This window comes from Acanthochromis polyacanthus, chromosome 12 (assembly GCF_021347895.1).
Source record: "Acanthochromis polyacanthus isolate Apoly-LR-REF ecotype Palm Island chromosome 12, KAUST_Apoly_ChrSc, whole genome shotgun sequence".
Classification (NCBI taxonomy): domain Eukaryota; kingdom Metazoa; phylum Chordata; class Actinopteri; family Pomacentridae; genus Acanthochromis; species Acanthochromis polyacanthus.
In genome coordinates, this window is record NC_067124.1 from 22,404,983 (window position 1) to 22,423,005 (window position 18,023).

The following is an 18,023-nucleotide window of genomic DNA, read 5'->3' on the forward strand; positions in this document are numbered from 1 at the left end:
TGTATAATTGCAAATACATTTAACTGTCTTTAAAAAGAAAAACCTTGAATAAGCTCTTTTTTTCATTTGGCCACAGATCCTGTCCTCCTTCAGTTGAACTAAAAATGTCACCCAGCTCAACTGTACCTGAAAATCCTTTGGTCACTTCACAGTGGTTTTTGGATGAGTTACTTATAACATCATCACGGCAAAAGATGTAAAGAAAGCTGTGGCCTCAACATTACCTGGCAGATTAAATTTAGAGACAATGGTGTTGTTTTTGGCAATGATTGTGCACTGGGTTTGATTTTATTGTGAGTGTTTTGCCTCATACATATCAGAATCTGTAATGTCTGTAAATGTCCGTTACTGCCTCAGAGATTCCCCCTGATTTTAGCTCACTGACAGTCTCACAAAATGGCTAAAAAGGGGCTACAGTGTTTTAAATCCAACAAGTCCTCAAACTCATACGACCACACAGGTTGTATGTACCGTGCCCCTGAATACGACCCATGAGAGCGTATTTCGGTTAGCGCCCCTACGGGAGACAGGAAGGCATTACGGGATTTAATTCGCAAAACGCCTTTTCCCTCACGAAACGGCTTTTCCCTCACTTTCGCAAGACGGGTTTAGGGTTATGGTTATGGTTAGTGTTAGGTCAAAGTTTGTTCATGGTGACGTTTCAGCTGAGACACCGGAGTGTCGATATTTTTAAACGCAGGCTCAAGACTCACCTTTTTAAACTGGCTTTTATATAATGCTTTTATTTTATCTTAATGCCTTGATTTATACTGTTTATTCTCTGGTTTTGCTTTTATTTATACATTTATTTTATTATTTTGTATACTATATTATTATTTCACTATTTTAGTATTTATTTTACCATCTATTTTACCATTTATTTTACTATTTATTTACTATTTTACTATTCTTTATCTTTTAGTAGCTATTTTATTCTTCAATTTTTAGTTTTACCTGTTATTTTTAACACGTCTATTTTAGATTCCAGTGTTTCCTCGGTGGGGAGCCGTCTGCATCTGGGGCTTTGGCAGGGCCTGTGCCTAATGGCCCTGGAGCTAGCTGGCCTGTTGGGCCTGACGGGGCCTGCTGCTGCCCCGGGTGTGGGCGGCTCTCATTTATGGTGTTTCCTCTTTCTGGTGCTTCTGCTCTCAGCCAATAGACACTATTATTTCTGTTACAAAAGTGTGTGTGTTTGTGTGTGTGTGTGGGGGGGGGGGGGGGGGGGGGGGCTGTGTGACTGTCTGTGTGTGTATGTCTGTGTGTTCTTAGGAAGTATGTTGTGGGGCAGGGTTTGGGAGGGATGTGGGGCATTGTCTTTTTATTGTTTTTTATTGTTTGTTTTTAACTTGTTAAGCACTTTGTGCTACTTTTGTATGAAAAGTGCTATAGAAATAAACTCTGATTGATTGATTGATTTACTCAACCGCTAGAGGTCGCTTAAATTCAAAACGTAACACTCGGTCGTAATAAGGATGTGTACAGACGACCTACACACGTGGACAAAATTGTTGGTACCCCTCAGTTAAAGAAGGAAAAACCCACAATTCTCACTGAAATCACTTGAAACTCACAAAAGTAACAATAAATAAAAATTTATTGAAAATTAAATAATCAAAAACAGCCATTACTTTTGAATTGTTGATTAACATAATTATTTAAAAAAACAAACTAATGAAACAGGCCTGGACAAAAATGATGGTACCTCTATAAAAGATTGAAAACTATTTGACCAGAGTGACATGATTAACTCAGGTGTGTCATTTAATTGACATCACAGGTGTTTCCAAACTCATAATCAGTCAGTCTGCCTATTTAAAGGGAGACAAGTAGTCACCCTGCTGTTTGGTGAAAAGGTGTGTACCACACTGAACATGGACAACAGAAAGCGAAGGAGAGAATTGTCCCAGGACATCCGAAAAAAAATTATAGACAAACATCTTAAAGGTAAAGGCTATAAGACCATCTCTAAACAGCTTGAAGTTCCTGTGACAACAGTGGTTCATATTATTCAGAAATTCAAGACCCACGGGACAGTAGCCAACCTCCCTGGACGTGGCCGCAAGAGGAAAATTGATGACAAATTGAAGAGACAGATCGTTCGAATTGTATCCAAAGAGCCCAGAGCAACCTCCAAAGAAATTAAAGGTGAACTCCAAGGCCAAGGTACATCAGTGTCAGATCGCACCATTCGTCGTTGTTTGAGCCAAAGTGGACTTCATGGGAGACGACCAAGGAGGACACCACTGCTGAAAAAAACTCATAAAAAAGCGAGACCGGAATTTGCAAAAATGCATGTTGACAAGCCACAAAGCTTCTGGGAGAATGTCCTTTGGACAGATGAGACCAAACTGGAGCTTTTTGGTAAGGCACATCAACTCTATGTTCATAGACTCAAAAACCAAGCATACGAAGAAAAGAACACTGTCCCTACGGTGAAACATGGAGGAGGCTCAGTAATGTTTTGGGGCTGCTTTGCTGCATCTGGCACAGGGTGTCTTGAAAGTGTGCAAGGTACGATGAAATCTGAAGACTATCAAGGCATTCTGGAGAGAAATGTGCTGCCTAGTGTCAGAAAGCTTGGTCTCAGTCGCAGGTCATGGGTCTTCCAACAGGACAACGATCCAAAACACACAGCCAAAAACACCCAAGAATGGCTGAGAGAAAAGCGTTGGACTATTCTAAAGTGGCCTTCTATGAGCCCAGATCTGAATCCCATTGAACATATGTGGAAGGAGCTGAAACATGCCATTTGGAGAAGACACCCATCAAACCTGAGACAACTGGAGCTGTTTGCTCATGAGGAGTGGGCCAAAATACCTGTTGACAGCTGCAGAACGCTCATTGACAAATACAGAAATCGTTTAATTGCAGTGATTGCCTCAAAAGGTTGTGCAACAAAATATTAAGTTATGGGTACCATCATTTTTGTCCAACCCTATTTCATTAGTTTGTTTTTTTAAATAATTATGTTAATCAACAATTCAAAAGTGATGGCTGATTTTGATTATTTAATTTTCAATAAATTTTTATTTATTGTTACTTTTGTGAGTTTCAAGTGATTTCAGTGAGAATTGTGGGTTTTCCTTCTTTAACTGAGGGGTACCAACAATTTTGTCCACGTGTGTATGTGGTCGTTTTTTCAAGGAGGACAGTATCTTTAAATCACATCCATCAGGCAGAATCTCCCCTGGAGTCTCATCACTGCTGCTGGTGAAACAGAGCCAGCAGATGGAAGAATCAGAGTTTGAGCTGAGACTCTGTGGACACTGTGGAGGTTGAAAGTGTTTCACTGAAATGAATAAAGAAGAGCAACCAGAGAATGATCGCTTCAGGAAGCATAAGCTGAAAGTACGCTGGTGAAGTATTGTGGGACTGGAATTGTGAATGTTGGAATATTCATAAAGGATATTTAGGTCAACGCAGATGATTAAGTGATTCTCCAAGTCAAATGTCAACAAAAAAGGTAAGACGGAATTTAGAAATGTTAGTGTTGAGTTTGATGTTTGAATGCTTGTACGCTGAATTTGAAACAAACTTTCTTAACTGTGCAACACTCAAGCCTTTCACAAGTTCTTTTTTTAGACGTGCTGTCCAGACATGTCTTGAACCACAGAGACCGATCAGCCACAACATGAAATTTTTCAAAAACTTCCACATTTCAGAAGCCAATATTTCCCAGCAGAACATTGCAATGCAGAAAGACACAATCAATGTTATCCACTTTGTAGACCTGCCAGCGGCTTTAATATTGTGGCTGGTAGAAAAACTGTGGATGTCTGGAAACCAAAGTAACAAATGTACCAGATTTTCTGTCTTTTAAACAAATGTCCTTCAATATTAGTTTGTGTTTTGATTATATATCAGCTTCTTTACAGGATTTGTTAAATATTATACACACGTGGACAAAATTGTTGGTACCCCTCAGTTAAAGAAGGAAAAACCCACAATTCTCACTGAAATCACTTGAAACTCACAAAAGTAACAATAAATAAAAATTTATTGAAAATTAAATAATCAAAATCAGCCATCACTTTTGAATTGTTGATTAACATAATTATTTAAAAAAACAAACTAATGAAATAGGGCTGGACAAAAATGATGGTACCCATAACTTAATATTTTGTTGCACAACCTTTTGAGGCAATCACTGCAATTAAACGATTTCTGTATTTGTCAATGAGCGTTCTGCAGCTGTCAACAGGTATTTTGGCCCACTCCTCATGAGCAAACAGCTCCAGTTGTCTCAGGTTTGATGGGTGTCTTCTCCAAATGGCATGTTTCAGCTCCTTCCACATATGTTCAATGGGATTCAGATCTGGGCTCATAGAAGGCCACTTTAGAATAGTCCAACGCTTTTCTCTCAGCCATTCTTGGGTGTTTTTGGCTGTGTGTTTTGGATCGTTGTCCTGTTGGAAGACCCATGACCTGCGACTGAGACCAAGCTTTCTGACACTAGGCAGCACATTTCTCTCCAGAATGCCTTGATAGTCTTCAGATTTCATCGTACCTTGCACACTTTCAAGACACCCTGTGCCAGATGCAGCAAAGCAGCCCCAAAACATTACTGAGCCTCCTCCATGTTTCACCGTAGGGACAGTGTTCTTTTCTTCGTATGCTTGGTTTTTGAGTCTATGAACATAGAGTTGATGTGCCTTACCAAAAAGCTCCAGTTTGGTCTCATCTGTCCAAAGGACATTCTCCCAGAAGCTTTGTGGCTTGTCAACATGCATTTTTGCAAATTCCAGTCTCGCTTTTTTATGAGTTTTTTTCAGCAGTGGTGTCCTCCTTGGTCGTCTCCCATGAAGTCCACTTTGGCTCAAACAACGACGAATGGTGCGATCTGACACTGATGTACCTTGGCCTTGGAGTTCACCTTTAATTTCTTTGGAGGTTGCTCGGGGCTCTTTGGATACAATTCGAACGATCCGTCTCTTCAATTTGTCATCAATTTTCCTCTTGCGGCCACGTCCAGGGAGGTTGGCTACTGTCCCGTGGGTCTTGAACTTCTGAATAATATGAGCCACTGTTGTCACAGGAACTTCAAGCTGTTTAGAGATGGTCTTATAGCCTTTACCTTTAAGATGTTTGTCTATAATTTTTTTTCGGATGTCCTGGGACAATTCTCTCCTTCGCTTTCTGTTGTCCATGTTCAGTGTGGTACCCACCTTTTCACCAAACAGCAGGGTGACTACTTGTCTCCCTTTAAATAGGCAGACTGACTGATTATGAGTTTGGAAACACCTGTGATGTCAATTAAATGACACACCTGAGTTAATCATGTCACTCTGGTCAAATAGTTTTCAATCTTTTATAGAGGTACCATCATTTTTGTCCAGGCCTGTTTCATTAGTTTGTTTTTTTAAATAATTATGGTAATCAACAATTCAAAAGTAATGGCTGTTTTTGATTATTTAATTTTCAATAAATTTTTATTTATTGTTACTTTTGTGAGTTTCAAGTGATTTCAGTGAGAATTGTGGGTTTTTCCTTCTTTAACTGAGGGGTACCAACAATTTTGTCCACGTGTGTATGGTGTTTCAGATGATATCTAACAAAGATCATAAATGTTGCAACTGAGCAGTCTCCGGCTCAGTGACAACATTTGAGCACACTCCCACCTAGTGTCAATTTGTCTGATAATCCTAAAGAGAATAAAAACTTCAATATGTTCATTTCCTTCTTAATCAAATGGCGTGAAAATGACAGTGGACAGGTGTGGAGACTGACCTGGAATCAGCTGAAGAAGGTTCAAACAGGACTTTAAATTATTCCAGACTCTCCAGATGATCTTACGTGACCTAAATTTCCTATTCTTAGATGTTAAATAAATTGAAACAAGTGAAACCAAACACTTTAGTTCAACAGTCAAAGCAGCCAACGTTTCTGCTCAGTGTTCACATCAACACAACACGGTTTAGGGATGATTAATCAATAAAATGTGTAAAATCTGAGAATTTCAGAGTCAAAGAAAATAGTAATTAAAACCATCAAAGACTAATGATATCTGACATAGATCAAAGATTAAAACTAATTAAGTTTGAGGGGAGAATTTACTGGAGTGACAAACTGACTTTCTCTGAGGAGAAATTTCATTTGGTTTTTATCTTTGATGATCAGTTTTTAAAATTATTTACACTTCACAGCTCTACATTCATTCATTTGGTGTATGCAGCCAAGTCAAAGATTCTTCTTGGAATATTTAAGAGTAAATACAAATACTTTAAGCATGGTGAAAGGTGATCTTGCTTACAGCCATTTCTGGTAGCAACTATCTCATTCTCACACTCATTGTGTCATATCTGTGACTTCCTCATTTTTAGTCAAATGTAACTTCACTTCTGAAGAACACGACTTCTGCTGTGGACTTCATGAAGCGAAGTGAGTCATCATTTTGTCAATATTGCACAACTTGCCTAAGAATCTGATGTTTAATATGTCACTAAAATATTTGATTAATGATAATATTTACAAAGTATGAAGTTTAATATTTACAAAGTATGAAGTTCACGGTAAAATTGTCAGTTTTTCATGGCAGAACGGGGAGATATTTTTGGTATTTTAATACCATCCAGCTGTCAGTCTATTTTGTTTTAGAGACTGTTGAGTATTGCTTTGTCTAATCCTAAACATGAAATACATAGATTAAAAACATGATACTTAAATTCATGTCATTTTAGATAACAGCAGTGTACTTTTGCTTTGCACAATTTTCCCACTATAATTTGGAGAGTTGAATATTGTTCTCTGCAGTGAGATTTTATGGCAACGCTAACTTTGCACCAAGTTTCCATGACCACAGTTACTTCAGTATTGTGTCACAATCCTTCAGTTTGAACAATTTTATTTAACGGATACGTTTAAGTTTAGAAACAGATCATTTCAAAAGCAATTATGATCCCCCGTTTTCTCAACTGAGTGAAAGATGTGTGTTTTCACGACTAAAAGAATCTTGAGATTCAGTTGAGGGTTTTGACAAAATTACTGAAATAATTATTTGTGTGACTATATTTTAATTAAAGTAACAGTTACTACAGCAGAGTTTTTGTTTTAATTTGTAATGTTAAAGAATTAATCATCATCAATATTACCAGATGAGGTTCTTAAAATATGTCAGGATCCCTGCCTCAGCCCCTGATTGGCTGCAGTCTCTGCTCCTCCTTCCTCTGCTGTTGAATAATCAGCAGCAAGTTCACAAACCTGACCAGAGGCTGTCTCACCCGCCACCGATCAACCCTCCCCTCAGTAAAACTCTAACTTTGCTCTCTGCCAGATCACCAGCTTCTACACCCCCGACTGCCTGCCTCTCTGTTAGTAGCCTCCAGACTCTGACTCAGCCATCTGGTTCACCTGCCGGCCTCCATATTTCACTCTCTCATTGTTTGCTGCCACATGAACACCTGCTTGTCCCTTTCCAACCCTGTCTTACCAGCTCAGTTTCCTTGTCTGCTGTTCAGTTACTTCTTGTGTCTCCTTGTTAATATATTTCTTGTAGTTTCCTACCCTTGTCTTTCTTGCTTATGGTTAACTTGGCTTTGTCTAGCTCCTTCGTCTATTGTGTACACGCAGTAATCTTTAGTTTGTGTCTTTGTTGCTTGTATTTAGTGTCAGCCCTTTGTATCCTGTGAGGTAGTTTATGTTGGTATTTCCTGTTCACTGATCCTCATTTAGTTTATTTGTTTAGTTCCTTCCCCTTACTTACTTCCCTGGGTTACCTTGTGTCCTTACAGTATGTCTGCACCCTTATGTCACCTCATGAACTTTTGTGAAAAAATAACATTGCACCACATTTCTAGTCTCATTTCCCTCGAGATTCATTTCTGTATTTGGGTCCAAAATTGAACTGTGACATAATCAAATATAAAAATTGATATTGAACTGCTTAAAAGAAGAAATGTTGCAAAAAAAGGCTTTCTAAACTCATAACCACACACCATCATAACCATTTGAAATATTATCTCCATCCATGAAAGCCTTTTTCATATAAAGTCTGTTTCAAGTAGGGAAATACTTGTAACTAAGCATCTACTAGGTATTTGAACTCAGAGGGATGGACATTTTTTGAATAGTGCAACAAAATTCCACTGAAAGAATGAACTTGCACCATGAACAACAACATTGCTTGCTAATGGTCCTTTCTATTCTTTCTGAACAACCATATTCCTTAACTGTGTTAGTTGGCCAACCATCACAGCTCAGATAATCTAAATAAATCAATCCTACAACCCACCTCAAGACAAGCATAATTAAACAACTGAAATCAAAATCAGCTGCTGAAACCATGTCAGTCATAATGCCACAGTGGATCTAAACCACTAAATTTAATGTCTGCATGTTCCATATGATGGCCTCTTTGTTTGAGCGTGTGTTGTCATAACTGCAATAGATGTAGGCTGCATTTTGCATTTTAGTTAATATTAACCAACAGCTTGCTGTTCAGCAGAGAGCTGTGTGTCACAGGGCTTGAGCAGGACTTGATGTTTCCAGCTTAGAACTTTTATATCAGCTCAGCCTTGACCTGACAAGTTTGTTGGTTCTTTATTCTTTGACATTTGGGATGTCTTCTACTGCTAGGTGAGTAAATATTCAGGTTTACCTTATCAAACCAATTCTTTCTGCTAGTGAAATTTCACATCTGGTGTTTGGAAATGGAGCCAGATTGCTGAATATGACTCATTTGTTTTGGTACAAGGTCAGTGATCAGAGCCGTTCTTCTAACTAATTTTATCCATTTTCAGAGATGGGAAAGATAACTGTGGCATCAACAATGTCTGCTGTATTGCTGATGAAACATTCTTAAGATTCTAATTTGACTTTATCCAAATCAAATGTCTTTCACCAGATATTCTTTCATATAAATCACTATGAATTAATGCAACACTAAACGTGTCCTACCCTCCACCTCTGCTTAACCGACAGTTTCTCTCCTTTTTCCTCTTCCCTGTATACTGGCGTGAGTGAGGTGTGTGTGTTCCTCACAGCAGCCATCATCAGACCGTCCTCATTCACAACTCGGACTGTATAGATTTTGTGGACTAAACAACATTACACCAACAACATTGTTGGATAAAAGCAGTGTAGTTTTTTTGCATAATATTCCCGTTATTGCTTTGGAGAGCTGAAAATTGATCTCTGCAGTGAGATTATTTGGAAACATTAAGTTTGTACCAAGTTACAATGATCACAGTTACTTCACACTCTTTCTCCTTCTTTTAAATTTGAACTTTTTAATTTAATGGATACATTCATGTTTGGAAACAGTTAATTTCAAAAGCAATTATATTCCTCTGCTTCCCCTCATCTGAGTGTAACATATGTACTTTCAAGACTGAAAAAAAAATCTTCAGATTCACTTGAGGATGCTCACAGAGAAACTGAAATGATCGTTTGTGTGGCTTTTCATTTTATTTAAAATAAAAGTTACTATAGCAGACTTTAAGGTTTAGCGATTAGTCATAAAAAAGGTTTCCTGATCAAGTTCTCAAAATATCACATTTAAAAATGTCAATTGTTTCTTTTGTGAACTCCATGATGTTTGACTTTCTCCAGACAAACAACGATGCTTGGAGCTTTGACTTTCCTTCTCATTGGCTCTCTGCTGCAGGGTGAGTTCAAGTCCATTAACATCTGAGTTTGAGGAAAGATTATTGAAAGCTATAATAATAAAATGGTTCTAATTTAAAAGACTCATACTCTTAGTGAAACTATGAAATTCTGGCTCTCTTAAATATTTAACAGAAATGTTGTATGCTTTTTGGGTTTTTGTTTTCAAGATCTAACAAAAACTCTGAAATCACGAAACAATAATCGTTTTGGAGAAAGGCTGCAGATCACTGATACCAGAATAATACTGTTTCCTTTTCTTCTTTAAAGAGTTGTGTTTTGCATTTCAGGTGCCCTGTGTGGAGATTGGATTGTCACTGTACCACAGACAGTAGAAGCTGTGAAAGGATGCTGTGTGACCATCCCCTGCTCCTTTGATTTACCTGATGAATATGTACAATACCTAAATAGCCAGTGTGAAGCAATATGGAAGAAAAAAAGTGACAACCAGATTGTTCTAACTCAAGCAATGGCAGGAAATGCAATAAAGAAAAACTGCACCTCAACCTTCAATATTGCTATAAACAGCGATCAGTATTACTTCAGACTGCAGTGTCCAGAACAGGCGATATATGGTTTTTTAAACTCTCCTGTGAATTTGGTAGTCACAGGTAGGTTTTTTATGTCCATGTTCAGATCATTCATAGACAAAATATGCTTACAGATGTGGTTTGGCCTAGTTTTAAATTTACTGCATTTTACAAATCACAAGAAGAATCTTAAAGAAACAGTTGGTCATTCATTGTCTAATCTCAATGTACCTTCCAACCAGATCATCCTCCTGCACCAAACCTGACTCCGTCTCCTCTGGAGGTGAAGGAGGGATCCTCAGTGAATCTGACCTGCTCTGCTCCAGCTCCCTGTCAGACTCATCCTCCAACTCTGACATGGACCCCCAGTCTGGGTGACGTTCAAGAGCAACTGCTGGAGAATAACGACAAAACTAAAGTCAAGATGTCTGTCCTGACCTTCACTGCTTCTCACCTCCATGATGGAGAGAATATCTCCTGCACTGTGGTCTACACGAAACAAGATGGCAGCAGAGATGCATCTGTGAGCAGTTTAACAGCTGCTGTTTCCTGTGAGTCAATTTGTCCACTGATAAAATCTGAACATTAACATAAACTAAACCAGATCCACTGACTTATTAACAGTTAGTGAATAACTTTATTATTCCATTGCAAGAAGACAACAGTCACCAGTTTTGATAAGCTATTAATCATCACACCTTGTTCCTGTTCTGAAGAAATGAGGAAATTTTACATTTTGCAACAGTTTGTTCAGAAAAACACACAACAGTTTAATCTAATGTTTTAGTCAGTTAATAGTTCATTGAACCATACAGGCTATTTGGGAATTAATGCATTTTAAACACTGAGGTCACTTCAATCAGCAGTTATTGATTCTACAAGGCTACAAATGATCATGCAGTTGAATGTCTGAGCAACAGTCCAATAGTTGTTCAACGTATGCATTAAACTGTCTGTTTTACACACCCTGACTAGAAACCAACTTCAACATTGAAATCATCAACCCTCAAATGTCTATACTATACATTCAGAATAGTTCAACAATTGGGCAAATCCATGTTTTTTCTGTTAGCAGCTTCAATAAGTGGTTGACACAATCCAAATATTAGGCCTCATGACAAAGAATGCAACACCCTAAAATATGCCAATAATGTGCATGTTTCATTGCTGATTTTTCAGATTCACCCAAAGAAACCACAGTGTCAGTCAGCCCCTCTGGTCCAGTCCAACAGAGCACTATTGTGACTCTGACATGCACAAGTAATGCAAACCCAGCAGTAAAGAACTTCACCTGGTACAGAGATGATGGAAGCCAGGAGACTGTCATTGGAACCAAAGAAGTTTTAAAAATTCAAGCATCTGAAGTCAGTCGGCCGTTTTTCTGTGAGGCTGCAAATGATGTTGGAGTTGGACGTTCCAACCCGAGTCACATAGATGTTCAGTGTATGTATCACATAACTAAAAGATTTTATGTTTTAAAAGGCACAATTTAACAGGCATTTCCCCCCTACAGTCTAGCTATTTAATTTCTCATTTAAGCATTTCTCATTAAAAAAAAAACTCCCGCTATCACTGGATCCATTAATTATTTATTTATCTTCTCGATAATTGTTGGAGAAGGGGTGGGAGGGGATAATTATATCAATTTCAAAGATTATCTACATACATGAAAATCTTATCATAAAAAGTCTTTTGAAATAGTAAAATGCTCGTGACTATGCATCTACTAGGTATTTATATTCAGGCTGTCATCAGTCCCTGATATAAATATGACACACTTAGTCATCACATTGGGGTTTGGACATTTTTTTAATTGGGCAGCAAAAATACATTGTTTGAAATAATTAACTCACACCATACACATTAGTATTGCTTGCAACTGGTATTTTCTATTTTTTCTGGACAACTTCCTTAACTCTGTTAGTTGACCAACCATCACAGATGATCTTAATAAATTAATCCCACTAATAAACCGCATCCCAAACCAATTAAACTAAACAATCAGACAAAAAGAAGAAGATCCTCAAAATTCAAAATTGATTACAATGTTTAATCAATAATAAAAAGTGTTGCACATCAGCTTGAACATGTTGCATGAGATGAAGTAACTCATTTTTAAAAAATGAATCAGACATGCAGTCGAAATGCCAGACAGCAGGAAGGAACTACACCTGCTACAGAGCTACCAAAGGTCAGGATACTTTAAAACAGAGAAGTTTTAAATCATTTAGAAATCTAAAATGAATTGTTCTTTTTTCATGCCAATTTGAAAATGAGCATAGAGCTAGGCATTTAGTCATTGATAACACATCCATGTTTTTTCTTCTGTTAGCAGCTTCAATAAGTGGTTGACACAATCCAAATATTAGGCCTCATGACAAAGAATGTAACACCCTAAAATATGCCAATAATGTGTATGTTTCATTGCTGATTCTTCAGATTCACCCAAAGACACCACAGTGTCAGTCAGCCCCTCTGGTCCAGTCCAACAGAGCACTATTGTGACTCTGACATGCACAAGTAATGCAAACCCAGCAGTAAAGAACTTCACCTGGTACAGAGATGATGGAAGCCAGGAGACTGTCATTGGAACCAAAGAAGTTTTAAACATTCAAGCATCTGAAGTCAGTCGACCGTTTTTCTGTGAGGCTGCAAATGATGTTGGAGTTGGACGTTCCAACCTGAGTCACATAGATGTTCAGTGTATGTATTACATAACTAAAAGATTTTATGTTTTAAAAGGCACAATTTAACAGGCATTTCCCCCCTACAGTCTAGCTATTTAATTTCTCATTTAAGCATTTCTCATTAAAAAAAAAACTCCCGCTATCACTGGATCCATTAATTATTTATTTATCTTCTCGATAATTGTTGGAGAAGGGGTGGGAGGGGATAATTATATCAATTTCAAAGATTATCTACATACATGAAAATCTTATCATAAAAAGTCTTTTGAAATAGTAAAATGCTCGTGACTATGCATCTACTAGGTATTTATATTCAGGCTGTCATCAGTCCCTGATATAAATATGACACACTTAGTAATCACATTGGGGTTTGGACATTTTTTTAATTGGGCAGCAAAAATACATTGATCGAACTAATTAACTCACACCATACACACTAGTATTGCTTGCTACTGGTATTTTCTATTTTTTCTGGACAACTTCCTTAACTCTGTTAGTTGACCAACCATCACAGATGATCTCAATAAATTAATCCCACTAATAAAACACATCGCAAACCAATTAAACTAAACAATCAGACAAAAAGAAGAAGATCCTCAAAATACAAAATTGATTACAATGTTTAATCAATAAGAAAAAGTGTTGCACATCAGCTTGAACATGTTGCATGAGATGAAGTAACTCATTTTTAAAAAATGAATCAGACATGCAGTCGAAATGCCAGACAGCAGGAAGGAACTACACCTGCTACAGAGCTACCAAAGGTCAGGATACTTTAAAACAGAGAAGTTTTAAATCATTTAGAAATCTAAAATGAATTGTTCTTTTTTCATGCCAATTTGAAAATGAGCATAGAGCTAGGCATTTAGTCATTGATAACACATCCGTGTTTTTTTTCTGTTAGCAGCTTCAATAAGTGGTTGACACAATCCAAATATTAGGCCTCATGACAAAGAATGCAACACCCTAAAATATGCCAATAATGTGTATGTTTCATTGCTGATTTTTCAGATTCACCCAAAGAAACCACAGTGTCAGTCAGCCCCTCTGGTCCAGTCCAACAGAGCACTATTGTGACTCTGACATGCACAAGTAATGCAAACCCAACAGTAAAGAACTTCACCTGGTACAGAGATGATGGAAGCCAGGAGACTGTCATTGGAACCAAAGATGTTTTAAACATTCAAGCATCTGAAGTCAATCAGCCGTTTTTCTGTGAGGCTGCAAATGATGTTGGAGTTGGACGTTCCAACCTGAGTCACATAGATGTTCAGTGTATGTATCACACAACTGAAAGATTTTATGTTTCAGAATTCATAATAATGTTGTAACTGGCTTTTTGAGAAATTCTATGATCTAGTTGTTTTATTTAGTTATTTAAACAAACCGAGTTAAAATGAAAACTGACTTACATCACAAAAAGAGGAAGATGCTCAAAATACAAAATAAAATGCTTGTCAGAAAAATCACAGTGACTCTCTGGTTCACTTCCCTCAGTCTTCACTCATAATTTCCAAATTATTATTTTGTCAGTACATCTTTATCAATTAAATTTTTCCTTTGATTGCAGTTCCTCCACAGATCCTGCCGTCATCTAATTGCACCACAACTGCAGGCCAGATCAACTGTTACTGTGAGACTGTGGGAAATCCTTTTCCCACTTTACACTGGTCTTTGGATGGTCAACCTGTCAGTCAGTCTGACAAGTTTGTGATCAGCAGTGAGCGTCTAAATGATGACAAAGGTCTGAGGAGCTTCATCACTGTGGATCAACCACAAGAGATGGATCGTTCCACCTTGATGTGCCACAGCTTCAACTCTCTTGGATCTGCCAGTCAACAATTCTGCCTTGAGGGTCAAGCATCTGCTGAAAGTCATGGTTTGTTTTACATGCATTTCTTGTAATAGCTAGCTGGAAGCTGTCAGTTACCTCACAATAACTTTTATGTTTCCTCACAATAAGTTGGTTCAGTCCATCCATCTCTATCCATAGAATCAAAATCTACAAACTGCCCATAGTGTAACCCCCTAGATTATCCAGACTCTGAAACTGTACGTCTGAATTATATCCTCATCTTAATCTTCAATTTTGTGTTCCAGATCAAACGCTGATGCTACTGTTCATCTCCACAACTGTCTTTTTCTTCACACTTGTGTGTGCTCTGCTGTGTGTTATCAGGTTAGTTAACAGCTTTTGAAGAGATTAAAATAAAAACTACCACTACTTTTTAAGTCATCTCAGTATAGTAGTTCATTGATTGTCAGTACTGAATTCAAGTCAACATACTGTGACTTTTCTGACAAAGAAAAATGTAATATATAAACAATCACAATCTTCACAAACTTAATATTTAGCACAGGAAATAAATCATCTAATGTCTTTAAAAACTAATTAAGAAGAGAACATAAACTTACTTCAGTTGGGATGATCAGTCACCTGATTAATTATTAAGGTGCAACAGTTGAACCCTTTTATACACATACAGTTAAAATAATCAAAGCTGATACTAAAGGCTGACCATGATCTGTGCAAACAAGTCCAAACCATTATAAACAAGAAAAACACTGAGAGCCTTGTACAATTTATGATGGATTAGTCCTCATAAGTCCACAACGGTGGATTTGTCGTAGGATTGCAATCATGTGATCGTCAGCAGGCAGCTGATGTAGTGTTCACTTGTTGCCATAATGTCTTTGACACTGTGACGCTCTCGTGAAATGATACAGAAATCTTTAACAAATCTGTGGATCCAGACTATAAGCCACATTACTGCCAAAATCTAATCACTTGATCCTTGCGTCATTTCTGACCTTCCCTGAAAATTTCATCCAAATCCGTTGGTCTGTTTTGGGTAATGTTGCCAACAGATAAACAGTCAAATATATGCCGATCGTCACATAACTCCACCGTTCCTTGGCAGAGTAACAAAGCTGTTGTGGGAAAAGCAGCCACCACGGTATCTGCCACAATTGTAGATGCCAGGTAACAGGAAGTGAAGCGTGCCCTCAAATTCACAAAGAGAGAAGGTACAGATGACAACTATCCACAATTTATATTATGGCAGCCTGATAAAGAAGGGAGAATACAAGCCCACTTAGACCTGGCAGAACTACTTATTCTACTACACAATCACTTATTTGAAGTTATCATTTCTTGAACTTCTTTGATTCATTGACGATGCTTTGTAGAAATCATTTTTAGTACATTTTTTGCATTCTCTGTGACTTCATCTTGTGGACAAACAAATGAGCAGTAAGAAAACCAAATGTGAATCAAATAAACCCATTGATGCTGCATTTTCTTCTGTATTTTTCAGGGCTCTGAAGAATCGCCAAAACCCCAACAATCGCCTCACAGGTGAAATCAACCAAATTGCTAAGAGACAACATGTAACAACAGAGGTATGTGAGGTACTTTGACTCAGAGTTTTAGAATTAGACAGGGATGAGTATGTGTTCCTCTGATGTTTTCTGTTTGACTATAGGTTCCCAACACAACAGAAGAACACATTTATGTCAACACCAAAGGCCAACCAAACGCCAACGACCCTCCAATTGTGTCTGAGCCAAACGGCAAAACTGTGCCAAGTTCTGGGTCAAACAATGTGGAAGGAGTAGGTAAAAGCTCAGAGAAGAATGAGGATGACGGCAATGTCATTTACTCTACTGTGTCTTGGAAGAGCAAGAACAAGAAGGGAGCAGATTCTGAAAACATGAATCCATCTGGTGGTTCCTATCTGGAGGAGGAGAAGTCAACGGTGGAGGGCGTGCACAGAAATTTTACGAGTAATGCAGTGGAGATGGGAAACCTGTATGTTGAAGTGGGGCCTACAAATGTGAGGAAGGAATCAGAATGTGAATATGCTCAGGTTAAAACGAAAGGAAAGAGAACAAAGAAAAAATAGATGATGATTTGCCCTGTTGGAAATTGCTGTCTTGCTCTCTTATGTGTATGTTTTTGTTGCTACAAATCAAATATGGAAATTTACAGAATGTTGGTCTGTTTTGTACAAGTGTAGGGAAGAAACTGCAACAGCAGAAATATTCTGTCTGTGACGTTGTTTTAAATGACAATCTGATTGATACAACATTATTTGTTCATAGAACTGAAAATTCTTACTCCAAACAGATACTGGATCCACATATTGGCTCCTACTGATCACTAATAATTTGTATCGGCCCTGAAAGAAACATATTGATTTCTAGTTTTTAAAAATTTTGCCTGATTTAGATTTTTTGTTACACAGAAGAATTTTGTCATAATGTAAAAACACAAAAAATGTTATAATATGCAACAGTTTTCACAATTTCTGCTGTGTCAATGTAAAATATGAAATGCTGCATATTTATAAAGCTTCTTAGTGAAATGCAGACGTTGGTCATATAAAAATTGCAAAAACTTGTGCTATCTTATTTTTATTTATTAGTGTGGTATGTACTGTTTAATGACTTGTTTTAACATTTGTTTTAATGGAAACTGCCATTGTTATTAAAATATTGAGGAAGGTGATACAGAATGTGTTTCCCCCCAAAGTAACAGGCTCTAGAGCAGGGGTGTCAAACTCCGTTCCTGGAGGGCCACTATCCTGCATGTTTTAGATGTTTCACTCTTCCAACACACCTGATTCAAATAATCAGCTTATCATCAAGCTCAGCAGAAGCCTGATAACGAGCTGATCATTTGAATCAGGTGTGTTGGAAGAGGGAAACATCTAAAACATGCAGGATAGTGGCCCTCCAGGAACGGATCTTGACACTCCTGCTCTAAAGTTCTTTATGTCTTGACTTGCATAAGTTTATTCATTCAATAACTTTATTTAAAGCAGATGTTTTTGCATGCATTCCAATATAATCATCATTCATGTTATGTGAGAAGAGATTTCCTTGTTCTATATCAGCTATTTGTGAAATAAATATAAGCTTACATATCAATGCAAATCTTTTTTTCAGCAAAATGTTTTGTTGGCTTCACTTTTATGAACAGATGTAAACTTTAACAAGAAACAAGAAGTAGTGATAATGTTGCCATCGATACAGTGAGTCACACTGTGGGCAAAAATGAGCCTTTTGTTTATTTTTGGAAATATTTGCATACAGTTTGGGACATAGGTAAATCAAAGTGGCAGTTACTAGTTCCTTTTATTATGAGAAAAGGTCTGTCTTTTCTGTCTTTTGTGATGGTAATACACCTTTGTAATTCTGAGAT

General features: G+C 37.5%; 1 protein-coding gene across 1 annotated transcript; it reads left to right on the top strand.

Annotated features, from left to right (window-relative positions):
• Positions 1 to 10,383: 10,383 nt before the first annotated feature.
• On the top strand, positions 10,384 to 17,464 carry LOC127536477 (hemicentin-2-like). Its single transcript, XM_051956971.1, has 8 exons — positions 10,384 to 10,681; positions 11,310 to 11,573; positions 12,570 to 12,833; positions 13,829 to 14,092; positions 14,388 to 14,696; positions 14,918 to 14,996; positions 16,135 to 16,219; positions 16,303 to 17,464. The coding sequence occupies exons 1-8, from the start codon at positions 10,555 to 10,557 to the stop codon at positions 16,720 to 16,722; spliced, it is 1,812 nt and encodes a 603-aa protein (XP_051812931.1). The 5' UTR covers positions 10,384 to 10,554; the 3' UTR covers positions 16,723 to 17,464.
• The last annotated feature ends 559 nt before the right edge of the window (positions 17,465 to 18,023 follow it).